The sequence below is a fragment of the Notamacropus eugenii genome, chromosome 6 (assembly GCF_028372415.1).
Source record: "Notamacropus eugenii isolate mMacEug1 chromosome 6, mMacEug1.pri_v2, whole genome shotgun sequence".
NCBI classification, from domain to species: domain Eukaryota; kingdom Metazoa; phylum Chordata; class Mammalia; order Diprotodontia; family Macropodidae; genus Notamacropus; species Notamacropus eugenii.
The window spans coordinates 227,107,942-227,123,835 of record NC_092877.1 but is presented as its reverse complement, the minus strand read 5'-3'; the positions used below and the strand labels follow the sequence as shown (position 1 = coordinate 227,123,835).

Below are 15,894 nucleotides of genomic sequence, written 5' to 3'. Positions count from 1 at the left end.
GGTGATTCTTGGTTTTAGTCCTAGTTCCTTTGAGTTCTGGAATATCCTATTCCATGCCCTTCGATCCCTTAATGTAGAAGCTGCTAGATCTTGTGTTATCCTGATTGAATTTCCACAATACTTGAATTGTCTCTTTCTCGTTGCTTGGAATATTTTCTCCTTGACCTGGGAACTCTGGAATTTGGCCACAATGTTCCTTGGAGTTTCTCTTCTTGGGTCTCTTTCAGAAGGTGATCGGTGGATTCTTTCAATATTTATTTTGCCCCCTGGTTCTAGAATATCAGGGCAGTTTTCCTCGATAATTTCATGAAAGATGATGTCTAGGCTCTTTTATTGATAGTGACTTTCAGATAGTCGCATAATTTTTAAATTGTCTCTCCTGGATCTATTTTCCAGGTCAATTGTTTTTCCAATGAGATATTTCACATTATCTTCCATTTTTTCATTCTTTTGGTTTTGTTTTGTGATTTCTTGGTTTCTCATAAAGTCATTAGCCTCCATCTCTTCCATTCTAATTTTTAAAGAACTATTTTCTTCAGTGAGCTTTTGAACCTCCTTTTCCATTTGGCTAATTCTGCTTTTTAAAGCATTCTTCTCCTCATTGACTTTTTGAACCTCTTTTGCCAATTGAGTTAGCCTATTTTTCAAGGTGTTATTTTCTTCAGCATTTTTTTGGGTCTCCTTTAGCAAGCTGTTCACTCACTTTTTATGATTTTCTTACATTGCTCTCATTTCTCTTCCCAACTTTTCCCCTAACTCTCTTACTTGATTTTCACAATTCTTTTTGAGCTCTTCCATGGCCTGAGACCATTGCATATTTTTTTGGAGGTTTCGAATGCAGAAGCCTTGACTTTGATGTCTTCCTCTGATGATATGCTTTGTTCTTCCTCATCCAGAAGAATGGAAGAAAATACCTTTTCACCAAGAAAGTAATTTTCTGTAGTCTTATTTTTTTTTCCCTTTTTGGGGCATTTTCCCAGCCAGTTACTTGACTTTTGAATCCTTTGTCAAGAGAAGACTTAGTGGAGACAGCGATCTTCACACATTTGAAGGGGTCTTCAAATAAATCTAAAGGTTAAATTTATTTTGATTACCCTTAGAAGACAGGAGTAGGAGCAATGAGTCGAGGTTTCCATAAATCAGATTTTAGACTCAAGATAAGGAAATATTTCTAGCAATAAGCAAAGTCCAGAAGGAGAATGTGGACTACTTTGGAAAGTAGTGAATTCCACATTCCTGGAGGTGTTCAAGGAGAGGAGATGTATAACTACTTGTTTCCCATGTTTTAGGGCAGACCTGCAAAACATGCGGCCGGGACCACTTGTGTTACACCAAAGGATTTTGGGTGACCCATGAAAAGTGTAGAGGAAATCCTTTGGCAGGCCACAGGTTCTGCTGTCCTGTTTTAGATGCAATTCCTAATCAGGTGTACGTTAGAATAAATGACTTCCGATGTCCCTTCCAATTCTGAGAGTCCATAATTCTATAATATTCTGCAATTCTCTACTTTTTTCTTTCCTCCCAATTCAGAAAGCCCTGCCAACTTTTACAAAAACCTTGCCTAAGTTTCCAAACTATTTTAAAAAGGACTGTTTAACTTTTTTTTTTTGTCCCAGGGATCCTTTGCTTTGGTGAAGCCTATGGGCCCCCTTCTCAGAACGGTTTTAAATGCATAAAGTAAAATACATAGGTTTACAAAGGAAACCAATTGTATCGAAACAGTTATCAAAGTATTTTTTTTTTTAAAAAACAAGTTCACAGATCCCAGGTTAAGAATCTCTGAACATGTGCATACACTCAATCCAAGAGGTCCGAGGAGAAAAGGGGTGGGTATGAAGTCTTAGTCATTGCGTCATCTCCAGAGTCTGGGTGTCACTTCTGTTTCATCTTCAACTCTTCTGACTCAGAAATGTTACTACTCCTTCTAAGAAGTATACATTCCAGAAACATTTATTAAGCATTAAGCACTGGTCAAAATCACAGTTAAAAAAGACAGAGCCCCTACCCTCGAGAAGCTCACAATCTGGTAGAGGGAGTTAAGAATATAGATGAATGTAATTCAAATTAGAATATAAGTTTATTAAGAGTAGTATAAAGTTTTATAAGATCAGATGGGAAAATAGATATATGTGTATGTATTATATATACATATGTAAATTTGTGAGTGTATATATGTACATATATATATAAATATATATCATAAATATACACATACTCCCATATATACATATATATGTGTGTGTATGTAATTTATAGAATTAAATTCCATTACAGCAAGGGGGTTTGGTTTTCAATCTACAATCAGTCAATACATTTTTCAGGATCTGCTATTTGTACAGCACTGTGCTAGGTCAGGGCTACAAAGACGAAAAATAGGGTTCACTCTCTTAAGGAACATGCAGTCAGGTTGGCAAAGAAAGGTGGGACAGATGCATGAAACAAGGAGAGGGTGTCCGGACCATAGAAGTGCCAAATATTGTGAGACCAAAACAAATGGTGCCATAGGAGTTCAGAGAAAGGATTGAATCACATGGAGTTTGATGCACACCATTCTTGCATCAGTAGGGACCCCCGGGTGTTTGCAAGTAGGGAAACGCTGCCAGTCTAGATGAACATGTGGCAATAATAACAGAGGAAACAGAAGTGACCAAAGTTTCATAGAGCACAGATGATTACCAAGGAACTGTTGCATGTAGATAAACCTACAAATTTGTCTGACCTTCGTGGATGGCACAAAGTGGACTGAGGTTAGAGGTAGCATACTGAGGTAGAAAAGCAGCACCAGCATCTGCATGCATAGAAATTGGAGAAGTAAAAACCCTAAAAACACACTGGCGCTTGACGCACTTAGCTAAAGGGAAGCTAGACAAACCACAGGCTGATTTGAAAGAAAAAAAAGACATAGAATCTTCTTTAGGAGAAGTTCTAAAGCTTGTCCGAATCCTTGCCCTTGTGTTATTTGTACAGAAGAGCAGGAGGACAACAGCGCCAGCAGAATCCCTTTAGATAACAATCAGGTTAGAGTCTACTTGAGAAATAGTCAGGGGACTGTTTCACTTCACACAAAACTGGGCTGAAAACAAACCAACAGAGTCCTGGTGTGGATTTGTGTCTGCGTCTTTGTGTTTCGTGAACCCTTCCATTATGGTCTCTTTCTGTGCAAAGCATGTTGTGAGTAGCACCGATTTCATCTTGTTCTCTCCTGGAACCTTTTCAAATGTCACTAATGCTGCTGCTGTAAAAGCACCTGTTTGGGGAGATTTCACATACCTTGAGTTACTGCACCACAGAGCTGATCTCTATTGGTTGCTGCAGGGGGTGTATTGAATGCCTGTGGCTGAGGTGTACTTGGATGAAAAGCAGCTGATGTTGTCTCGGCATGCTCCCTGTGGGGCACCCTAGATCCTTCCATCACTGTGTTTTTCATCTCTGGGTTTTTGTCTGTAAAGGTAGAATTCAATGGTACAGCAGTACCCAGGTCCTTCCCTCAAGTCTGGTTTCTTATCTTTCTGGCCTGAATTTCTGCCCTGGAAGACGGGAGTTGGTGATGTTTAAATGCTATGACTGACTTTTTTTTTTTTTTTAATGAAAGAGCAGGAGGGAAAACTTTTAAATAAACACAGCATTAATCATGAGCTCCTAGACATTTGATAAACAATAGTAGGTTTTACTAAAATGAGGTAAGGAAAAAGTACTTTCTCATACCAAAAACTGTCATGTTAAAAAGGAAGTTCACACGATAAGAATTTTTAGAGAGAAGAGTCCCTCTAGTGCATACCTAGAGGAAGTAAGTGTGCTTGGAAATGAAGTAAGAAGGCTGTAGTAAGTATTTATGAGATTAGTTGTGGGGAATTTCCAGATTTTTAAGTAGGCTACAGTAAATCCAGTCACTACTATGCTTCTTGAGAATACACAGCATTTGCCTGTGTAGTTCACTGCTGTTAAATCCAAAAATTATATACATGATGTGCAACTGTTGGGAAATTCAAAGTGTTTTGTGAACTATTTCATCTTTAATACATTCCTTTGACGTTGATTTGAAACAATGCTCTGATATATTTCTTCGAATTAAGTAGAATTGTATTTTTCCTTATTAAAAGTTTCCCTGTGTCTTGAAGTTAGGTCTTGTGGGGTGTGGCCTTTAGTACCAATAAATTGTTTCAATTAAATTGTTACTTTAGTTGCCCTTAGGAAAAAAGAAATGAATATAGTCTTTTAGTGAGTTCTCCTTGTTTCTCTCATTGTACAAACCTGTTTTTTGACTGAGACCATCTGAATACCTTTACTTTTTTTCAGTGAATAAAAATAACAAAAAATATAGTATATTCACAAGCTATTGAGGTAACAGAAGACTCTTAAAAAGTTTTCCTTTTAGTGGTCCTCTTACAGAGGTTAATTTTCTTAGGCAGAGTTGGTGGGTGCTAAGCGTTCAGAGCTAAAAATGAAACAGCTTTTGCTCTCAAGGATTCTATACTCTGTCATGGGAAACAACATGTATGTATATAAGTATGTAAAATATGTTGTTGTTGTTTTCAATCATGTCTCACTCTTTGTGACCCTTGTGGAGTTTTCTATTCTAGGTAAAGACACTGGAGTAGTTTACGATTTCCTTCTCCAGCTCATTTTACAGATGGGGAAATTGTGGTATATAGGGGTTGACGTGCCCAGGGTCACACAGCTAGGAAGTATCTGAGGCCAGATTTGAACTTAGGTCTTCCTAATTCCAAGCCTAGCGTTGTATCTACTGTGCCATTAGCTGCCCAGATAAAATATACATAAAATATGCTCAATGTCAATACAAAGTAATTTCAAGATAAGGGCACAGTAGGGGCTGGGGGAAATCAGAAAAGACCTCATGTAGGACGTTGCACTTGAGCTGAGTTTTGAGAGAAGAGAGAGATTCCAAGAGGGAAAATTGAGAAAGCATTGTCATCTAGGTAGGAGATAAAGACCCAGAGGAGGGAGAGGAAATGTAATTAAAACACAGCAAGCAGGTCAGTTTGACTCAAAGGTGGAATAAATGAAGGGAAGTAACATGTAGTAAACCTGGAAATGCAAACTGGTGCCAAATCATGAAAGATTTTGAATGCCAACCGGAAGAGTTTGTATTTGATCCTAGAGGTAAGAGGGAGCCAAAATGACATGACCAGACCTACATTTCAGGAATTTCACTTTAGCACCTGTACCAAAGATGGTGTAGAAATGGCAAACACTTAAGGGCAAGAGACTTAACCAGGACAGGCTATTTCAAGAGCCTAGGCAAGAGGTGATGATAGCTTAAACTAGGACAGTGGCCTTGTAAGTGGAGAAAGAAGATGGATATAAATCATCTTTCGTTAGTTATACATAAAAAATTCACTCTTCAGTTTTTCAAAATGGTATTCTTTCATCATAAAAAGAGAACAGAAACTCAATAAATGTTATTGGATGAATGGCCAATAAAGATTACAGAAACATGGAGGGTGAATGAGATTTTGAAGTGAATGAGGAAAGATGTCCTTAACCTAAGGGAACAAGTTCAGAGGCAAGTATTATCACTGATTAAACCCTTGTGGACTTTCAAGTATGATGAGATTATCAAAGTCACCACTCTTCATCATGTGTCAGGTTCAAGATCACTTCTTGTGTCCCATTCTTGTATCCTGGTATCCCATTTCTGCTTTGCTATATGACTGTTTAGTGGCTCCTTGATACCATTAGTCTGCCATGTAAAATTCTTATATCTCAAGTGTCGAACCTTTAACACCACAGTACAGCTTGTAAACTGAAGCCAACAGGAGCTTGCTCTGAACAGGGAAACATTAAGTTGACTGGAATTTTTAAGGCATACCAACTACTACTATGTACAATTGAGTCTTAATGGAACCAAATATATATGTCACTGGTTTTCTTTCCACATCTATTTTGCACATGGCATCCTTCATGAATTCCCTTTGTTTGTGTACAAGTTAGATTTCCCATATTAGATTGTAACATTTGAGGGGGGAGCGGAGTAGAGTGGAGATTTGTTGTTTTTTTGTTTCTATGTCTTCACCATCGATCTTTGATGAAAATAAGAATAATTCATGGCTTTCTCCAGTAACATTCAGCAGTCCAGGAAGATGAGAGGAAGATTTGGATCATTGCAGTTACCCAGGGAATAGGATTCACAGGTTAGGAGCTATCTAGGAAGCAAGTAATTCTAGTGGTAGGTAATGGAACATTGCAATGGCAGACCACATTGTCAGAAAAGATGGAAATATTGCCTGTTTGTGATCATTTTTTTCTATCCTTCTCCAAAAGTACAGTATTCCAGACACATTTTGGGATAAATTGACTATAGTGAGCTATTTATATGATTCCCTCCTTCCCCCCCCCCCCCAAGTCAAATATAAAATCCTCTGTTTGGCTTTTAAAGCCTTTTATAAGTCTTTCCCCATCTCTCTAGTCTTTTCACACTTTGTATACCTTCATGGACTCAATGATCCAGTGACACTGGTGTCCTTACTGTACTTCATACAAGACACTCAGTCACCTCCCTGCATTTGCACTGGCTGCTCTCCATGGCTGCAGTGCTCTTCCTCCTCACTTCCACCTCCTGGTTTCCTGGCTTCATTCAGGTTTAAATTCCAACCTGCCTTCTACAGAAAGTCTTTCCTGCTCCTTCTTCTCCTACTCCCTTACCTCTGAGATTACATCTACCCCATACGTATCTTGTATGGACATAGTTGTTTATTCATTGTCACTCCTTGTCACTCCTTGTCACTCCTTGCCACTATTTGAATGTGAGCTGCTTGAGGACCAAGATTGTTTTTGCCTTTCTTTGTATCCCTAGTGCTTAGCAAAATGCCTTAAATTTCTTGGCCAAATGGCTTGTGACTCTAATTAATTATTTCTAATTATTCTAATATTATATAATATATATTTTATATATGGGGTAGGACACACATATATAATACATTATAATATTATAAAAGTATACTATAATCTCTATTATAATCAATCAATAATATATTTATGGGAAAATGAATTCCAAACATAGAATTTACAGAGTCATTAGAATGAACCCCATTATGTATTGGAAGCTGTCTGTGTAAACACAAAAACTTTATACATTATCCATCTATGTATGGCTTGTTTGTGCTTTGTTCTGCTTACCCACCATGGATTTGATGCCATTGGCTTCCTTGTCGTACTCTAGTTCCAGACCTGTTCCTATCTCTCATTAATGAGCTTTTTTGTAGAAGACAAAAGCAAGTGCAAATTCTCCTTGATAAAGCAGATATGAGACCTTCTTGATTGAAAGTCATCATAAGCTAAAGTTTGTTATGTTAAAGAGATTAATACCTGTAGAGATACCCTCCCTGAATAATTAGAAGACTTCTTGAAAGAACATTGGAAAAAAAAAAAAGAAAGCTCTGTAAGGAAATGTGGTTAGCTGTCAATACTGGAACAAATTCTCCTTTGTTTAAACCTTTATAAATAGACCAGTATAAAATTCTACAGTCCTTTTCTTTATAGAGATCTCTAAAATATGTCTGTCTTCCCCTGTCCTCCATCCCCCATCCTTGAATGGGGAAAATACCTTGTGTATAATTTACAGCTTATAAAAGCATGCCAAATGATTTTCTGGGTAGTTAGGATGTATTTTTACTTCCTTTTAATAAATCAAAGTACTACCCCATGAAAAAACAGGTTGATTTTTGTCTTTTGCCCACTGATAAAGTCTCTTTGTATTGTTTTCAATTTCAGGTTGCCCGACTCATGGAGATGGGATTTTCTAGGGTGGATGCTCTGGAGGCCCTGAGAGCTTCGAATAATGACCTTAATGTAGCTACCAACTTCCTGCTGCAGCACTGATGAGCATGAGGAGTTCATACGACATGGTTGCTTGCCATCAGAGGCAGAGGCGGCATCTGCCTCTTGGATAACGTTGAAAAGTCTTTACCAAATGAATCCAAGGCAACAAAGCCATGTCTACAAAAACTAAGTTACAATGTTGGGTAGAGGGGGTAGGTATGCCCTGCTGCTCCTATGCCCTTAAACCCCAAGGTTTTTATGATTATACTATCTGAAAATAAGTTTACCATTGAATTAGCTAGCACGTTCTTTTCTATCTTCATTTTGAAAAACTGGGTCTTTTCCTTAGTTTTGGATATCAACAGTAAAGAATTTGTTACAGTATATGTATAAAATGCTGAGAGAGTACAAACTTATGCACCACTCAGTGGCACTCCAGAGGGGAAATAGAGGCTGTTGGAAGCCACACTATTTTTATTATAGTACATAATCCCACATAATCTTTTGATTGCAATAATAATCTTGAAGGGAAAAGGGAGTAATGTTATTTCAATAAGGACATATCAGATTATTCTTTGTAAAAGTTTTTTTAAATTGTATTTTTTTCTCAAATTTATTTTTAAAACCAAAGGGCTCTTTTCAGGCCATGCCCAATACCACTTGGGTACCAGAAATATGATTTATATATCTATTCTAAATTGTATTAACTAAGGACTAAGTAGGGGAGAGTGGAAGCACTGAGTCATGCACTCCTCATTACTACCAACCCAGGGCAAATTTTCTAGGCCTTTCTCCCCATGTCTTCCAGAAAAAACTAGTAGTTAAAAGAGCCTCTGAAACAATGGAAAAGCTCTGGGGGGAGAAAAGGATCTAGTGTTAATTCTCCCTTGAAAATCCAAAGTAGATCCATAATGGGGAAGTGATTCAGACAGCAAAAGAATGAAAAGGGAGCTTAAAAAAAAAAAACCCCAGCCTGATGGCATCCAGCCAGGTTCAGCAGAACCCACATGACTTGCTGGATCTTCATGATGGCCTAAATAGAATACTTTATAGTTGACATGTGATGGATTTGTGAGTAGACTATCCATTATTTTCAGGAAGTGGAGATGAGGACCCCAGCCTACATTTTGTGTCTGGTTCTTGGGCTAAACATCAGTAACTTTGATTGTCCCTGGCTGCACCACCAGCATTAGCCTCTCTAGAAGTGGCACTTCCTGGCAGCCACAAACCTGGGATGTTTGGCATCCCAAAGGGTCATCCCAGAGCAGCGGAGAGGATATGAATAACATTTCAGAATTAGACACCATAAGCAGAGAAAACAGAAATCAGGGTTGGAAGGGAATGGAAAGTGGGAGGGAAAAGGAGGGCTGAAAAAGGCCTTTATCAGATACAAAGCAAGGGGGGAAATGCAACTCCATTTGTCATCTGCAAAGTGAGCAGAGATTTATCAAAGTGATGCAAGTTTAGGTACATGATACTCATCATAATAAAGGTTAAAATGTGTTCTACCTTTTCAGTATTTTTCACATAGGATTGACTCAATCTAAAGAAAATGTTCTCCTAGGCTTTGAATGATGAAATACAGAAATGTTTATCAGGCTACCTGTCTCTCTGGCTGAAGAGCTTTGGGTTGGAGAGAGTTCTTGTTCACTGTAGCACTGTCTAGTTAATAGTAGCTATGTCCTGAAAGAAGGAAATAAATGTGTTACCAAGGCCAGACTCCAGATCTCCTAAGTATCATTACAGTGCCTAGGTCCTAGTGGGGCCTAAAGAATTTGTGCCCCTCTGTCTCAAACTCCGTTAGCAGCACCTAATTAGTAAAGTAATAAGACCAAGCAAACCTGATGGAGGTCTGAGGCCAAGTCACTAAGCATATTCACATGTAGGTGGTATGGAAGCAGTTCAGATTGATGGTTTGAGGGGCATACATTTAGTGTTGTACTTTCAAAAGAAAAAGTGCAGTACATATTCATACCATGTGTTATTTTTGTTAACACAGTCAGATAATTCATAACCAATTCATCAGAGAAGCAGAGAGAATTTCCCTTCTAAGTTCCCAGTTAGTAAGATAAATAACGCCCAAAAATCAGGATCTTGAAGAGAGATATGTGTTTGAACATCATCTGGAACATTATCAGCATCTACATGAGACTATTTTGGTCAGGACCTATTATTTCATCAATGTAGGGAATTTCTATTTCCATTAATACCCATTGGCAACTCCCATGTGATTCATAGTCTTGGAGAGTTGCCTAGGCCAGAGAGGGTGAGTTACTCACACTCATACAACTAATCTATTTGAGGGGTGGGACCGAAGCCCAGGCCTTTCTGACTTTGGTACCACCCTTCTATCCACTATGCCAACCTGCCTCTCATATATTAAATATGGGTTTTTGTTTTCCTTTTAAAAAGGATTAATCGCCGAGTGGCCCTTGTTTATTGTTTGTTACAATAACCTTCCCGTTTTTTGAGAAAGTTTCCCATTCAGTTTCCATGCTTAATGTTCTTCTCCTTCCTTGTTATCCCCTGGGGCTTGGGGTTTACTCCCCTTCTACTTGCACAACTTGTAGCCTCAGGGTCTTTTTCTCTGTAATCACCTCCAGACTATAATTCCCCACCTTTGTCTTACTATCAGTCCTCTACTCTCCTTCATCTTCTGCACCAGGGAGCTTCTAGCACTCTCATTCCCTGTTCTACCCCATCCTTAATAATCAGCTGTTTCTCACCAAATGGCAAGCTAATCATCTGCTCCAAATGATCTCAAATCCCAAGGGCTTTGAATACAAGAAGATATATGCGCACCCACACCTTCCATCAGACGTTGAAAATTTCATTCAGGTAGATACATAATCTTTGAGAAAACCCAGTGTTTTCCTCCCAGTGTCATGATTTGTGCCAGAGGATGGCACCAAAGAGCTATGCTGATCTACCATTAAGTCTAGAAAAATTCTTGTAGATTATTGAATTGATAACCATGCTGATTTCATTATTAAGTGGGTAAGTTCCAGTTGCCCCAGAGAGACAAAAACCTTGTTAGTAGGTTCACCTGGGCTAAGGGAGAGGCTATATCAGTAAAGCCCTGAGTGATAGGAAGGCTCTAGATAATTTATGCCTCAGCATAAAATTACATTGAAGTTGTGGAAAGAACTTCAGAACATCAGTGAACGAAGCCTGAAGTTATGAAAATACCCAAGTGCCATTTATAAAATGAAATCACTTTTTAGTACCTGAACTTGTAATCTATTCCTACAGCAATAGTCCTTTCACCTTTATAGGGCCACGTCCTGAAATGCGTTGGAGGGAATTACAGTATAGTTCAAAGTTATTTTACTGAATGTCTCAGGTATTAAGTAACATATATTGATCAAAAGAGATCTGATGACCTTCACTTTGCATCCCATGCCTGAAATAAAAGAATGGGATTAAGTGAGTGTCATAAAGAGGAATCAGCATTTCTCATTGCAGTTTTCTGGCTTTGACTAAAGACTTTTTCCCTTATGTTTTATGTCAAAAGTATGTCAGAACAAATATAAGGGCAATCTGCTCAGACCGCTATAAATATATGATATCTTTTGTTTTTTAAGCAGTAGGGACCCCAGTTCCCCAAAGAGAAAGTGTTTGCACTCTGAATTGGAAAAGGTATTATAGACTACCTCCTTTGATTAACATATTTTCTTGTGTACTTTGGGGGGAGGGGTGTTGTATAATAATCTTTTTATCCTTTAAATACAAAAAGGGATCCATCTATGTGAGCAATAGCTACAGGGGCCCTCTTTTACACTCCAGTTTGGTGCAGGCCAGAAAATTCCAGATATTTTGTCACCAAGGGGCATACTGTGTCTGCTGGGTATTCTGACTTGGACCATGAATGCCTGTGGCATTTCAGAAACACCCAGCATTCAAGTTGGAAGTGTAATGCCACAGGCATAGTGTGGACACCCACAAGAGGACTTGAAGCCATCTCTGGAGTCCTAGTGAATTAGGAAAGTACATCATTTCTGTGATAATGCCTGGGTGATCAGAAGACCAGACAGAACTAAAGTGAGGGAGTGAGAAGTTCCCCTGAGAGCTGCTTGGGACTTCCTGCAGGGAACCTTGCATTACTCCTTGGGAATAATTCTCAATTGGGTAATTCTCAGCCTCCTCCCTGAAGCACAGGGTGGTTCTGGCCCAAACTGAGAAGAAACCCCTGTAGCAGACTCCAAACAGCCAGACCTATAGCAGCAAAATGAAAAATGAATTGTTAGATACAATGAATACCAAGCGATTACTTAACCTTTTATTTCATGGACCCTTTTGGTAGTCTGGTGAAGCCTATGGACCCTTTCTCAAAATAATGTTTTTCAATACATAAAATAAAATACATAGAATTATAAAAGAAACCAATTATATTGAAATAGTTATCCAAACTTTAAAAATTTAATTTAAATTAAAATTTAAAATTAAAGAAAAATAAAATAAAAAACAACCCCACTCCCAAGAACCTCTGGTATTGATTAACTATCTGTAAGTACCAAAAGTAGAAAAGCCTTTTCCAATTAATCTGTACCATTATGTAGGTATAGCCCCTTGAGACCTGATTGAATTCACTCCCATAAGCGTTTATTAAGCTACTGCTCGAGCAGGGAGCTTCATTGGTGATACAGACCAAGTAGAACCTGTCACTGCGCTCTAGGCTTCTCTTAAAACCTTCCAGGAGGATCCTGTGCAGATCGATGTATAGTGTATAACGTATAATAAATACCAAGCACATGCCAAGCAATACCCAGTAATTCGGTGGGTTACAGTCCCTCACAATAGGGCTGATTAAAAGACTTCATGAGGCTAGAAAAGTGAATGAGACACAGACTGTGGAAAGCTTTATTATATACCCTAGAGCCACCTTAGAATTTTAAGGTGAGGAAGGAGGCCAGGGGTGGACATGGTCACATCCTTGTTTTAGGATTATTTGGTAGTTGGTGAAGTCCACCATTGGGCATTAAGACCTCTACTTTCCCCACAAGAGCATAGAGCCTCTTTTTATGCTTTTGAAGACTGTTCAAGGGTTTTCTGTGTAAGAGGATTGGAGTTGTAGACCCACTGGGAACATGGTATGTTTCATTCTTTACTCGTTAAAAATCTTTTAACAGGATGGCAATATTCATCAGAAGGATACAATAGAATGGTAAACAGAAGTGTTAGAGCATAGCTAAGAAATGGTCAACCAGCGTGATACTGTCTATGCAGCTTTTTTCATGGGGCAACTTATAAGACCTGCATTTTTGTTGTTTATGAAATAAAAGTTTTCTCTACAAAAAACTTTCAAGATTGTGCAGCTGTTTTCAAAAGGTATCAAACTGCTAAATGTTCAGCAGATATGTACTAACTCCTCAAGAGGCCAGACCTCGTTGCGTTTAGTTTCTCACATACATGTCTGTAGTGTTTTGTGCCTTTTGATGCCTTAATCACCTATTTAAAGGGAAAAAAAGCAGTTATTTTGTTAAAATGAAGTAAACAACCAAACTGAAAAAGCCAAATCCTGGATGAGCTACAAGAAATTCTCTGACCCACCTCCTAGGTAGAGTTATGACAATGTTGTTTGTGTTCTGGATGAACTCATTGTGACTAGAACAATGGTTTGGCAAAAGAAAGTTAAATGACATTAACTACTGGCTCTGTCTTATTTCTAATGTTTGTGTAAGTTTACTCGTCAGATACATTTGTGAAATTCTCTTCTTGCTACCACTTTTGGAGTAGCAAGGAACGGTGCCCTTATGTGTCCATTAGGTTGGTTTCCCCACACATGCCTTGACACATCCATGGCTCTGACAGATGGCCAGTGCCCTGGTCTATCTATCCAGTTCCTCATTTGTTATGAGGGGAGCTGGTGCTGTGTTGGAGCTGGCATGTTCCTTACATCTTGTGTGCTAACAGGCAAGGCTCTTCCCCCTACTTTGAAGGCCTCAGCTGCTTCATTTATAAAAGGAAGAAGAGGACATCGGAGTTCTTCCCCATTTTTATGAGTCCCAGTCAGGGCCCTTTGGCATTCTGGTGAAGCCTACAAACCCTTTCTTAGAATAATGTTTTAATAAAAATAATGATAGAATAATGATGTATTTATATTCTATAATATATAGTCTATCATATTTATTATTTATATAATATTTCTACATATAATTATATATTATATTTCTAGAATACATTATATATAATATAATAATAATTAAAGGAAATGCTACATTTGTCAGAGATTAGTAAGAAAAAATACTATTTTTCCTCATCCATATTTACAACCCTCTTAAAATCTTTTTATGGACCAATTTGTTCTAGATTAAGAACCCTTGGATTATATACATGACGGCTAAGGTCCCCTTCTAGCCCCAAACACTAATTCACAATCCTAAATGAGGCCCATAAAAGCCGGCACACACTTAGTGGGTAGTTTTTGAAACCAGGCCAGCTTCTCCTGAAAGTTCTGGAGAGAGGGAAGTGATTCCAAGAACCTCTGCATGGATGCTGATATTGGCCATGGGGACCTAGGAGGATAACTGGTAGGAACTTCCTACCTCAAAGTGCTAGATCCAAAACTCTTCTCCTCCATCTTCTCCAGACATAGGGTCTGGCCCACAATGATTTCTTCCACTCAAAACTTACCCTTTCAGTAAGGTCATGGGGAGCATCTGTCCCTGCTCCAAAGTCAGGGGTGCAGTTTGAACATAGCCTCTGATTGTTAAGATGAAGGAGAACAAAAAGGCAACCAGAAGCAGCTGTTGGGAAAGGCCTGAAGCCACTGACTTTATGAGAGGACCTATCCACTGGGAGAGAATTACAACATTCCAAAGCTGACAACCTGGGAGGATTTGGAAAGGCCTATAGAACCTCTGAAAATCAAATCCCTGCCTCAGACATTTGCTAGCTTGATGACTCTAAGCAAGTCCCTTAAAACCTTCAGTCTCCATGTCCTCATCTATAAAATAAAGATGATAATAATAGCACCAACCTCATAAGGGTGTTCAGAGGATCAGACGAGATCATATAAAGCACTCTGTAAACCTTAAAGTGCTGTAGAAATGCTACCTACTTAACACATTTTTTTAAATACTGATGGTTGTGTATAGTACACCAAAGCTGTCTGCTTCCTTGTATACTCACAGCTTCCTAGAAAGACTCAAAAGCTACTCAAGATTTGAATCACCGAATGAGACCACTTCTCTATTGCCAAATATTAAACAGTCAGGCAATCTTTTCTTGGTATATGCCCTCAACTCTATACGAAGTTTAACAATGGAAAGCCAAGGTATCTCCAAATCCCAGGGCCACCTGCCAGAAGATAAATAGAGAAGTGAGGTCAAAAACAATCAACCAACAATGACATGTTATATCTGGCTTCTTAAAATAAACTTTTTAACAATTTTATTTGCTCTTTCTTGGTCAGGTACCCATCTCTTCTGTCCCCTGCAGAATTCCTGTGCTCAATGGAGCGTAGACCTCATATGCAGTCCACCAGAAAAACCAGCTGAGGTTCAAATTTCTCTCATTAATACCTACTCAGAATGTAATTCACAGGTCCCCAGTAATGTGTTTACTTTTACCAGTCAGCCAGAAGATACAGTATTTCAAAATAAAACTGTACTCACACAGGATACTCTTCCACACTCCCAATGGGAAATGGCATACCTGCAGAGAAAATGTGTGTCCAAGGAACTCACACAGAAATGGTTACAGAATATGTAGGAAGAGCACATGCTACGTGGTCATGGGACCAAGACACATATCAATAGCATGCACACGGGACCGTGGGTGGTCAGGGCAGTTTATATCAACATTATTGTAAGTAATACCCTTTGGGGATGTCATCATGCTCCTTCTAGGAGGGTATTACAGCTCTGCTCTCTGCTGGGTATATTATTTCTGTGCTAGGTTTCATGTCTACAATGGGTATTGTGAAACCAATTCTGGTTTCATGGTCACCCATATCTGCTCCCATCTACTGGGTTTTTGTTCTCCAGAGCAATCTACTGATTCTCTACTCTTACTTAATATAGGTATGGTGCCTAGAGAGCACCTTTCTGAAAAGTATGGGCTGGGTTAACAGATACTATGAAAGTAGTGAGGGTAGCTGAACAAAAAGCAGCC

General features: G+C 38.7%; 1 protein-coding gene across 1 annotated transcript in view; it reads left to right on the top strand.

The window, feature by feature from the left end:
* UBAC2 (UBA domain containing 2) overlaps nt 1-9,498 on the top strand; it is a 270,773-nt gene extending 261,275 nt beyond the window's left edge. Inside the window, exon 9 of the mRNA XM_072622052.1 lies at nt 7,732-9,498. Coding sequence (XP_072478153.1) covers nt 7,732-7,839 — 108 coding nt within the window. The 3' untranslated portion in view covers nt 7,840-9,498. The remainder of the gene's footprint in view (nt 1-7,731) is intronic.
* The last annotated feature ends 6,396 nt before the right edge of the window (nt 9,499-15,894 follow it).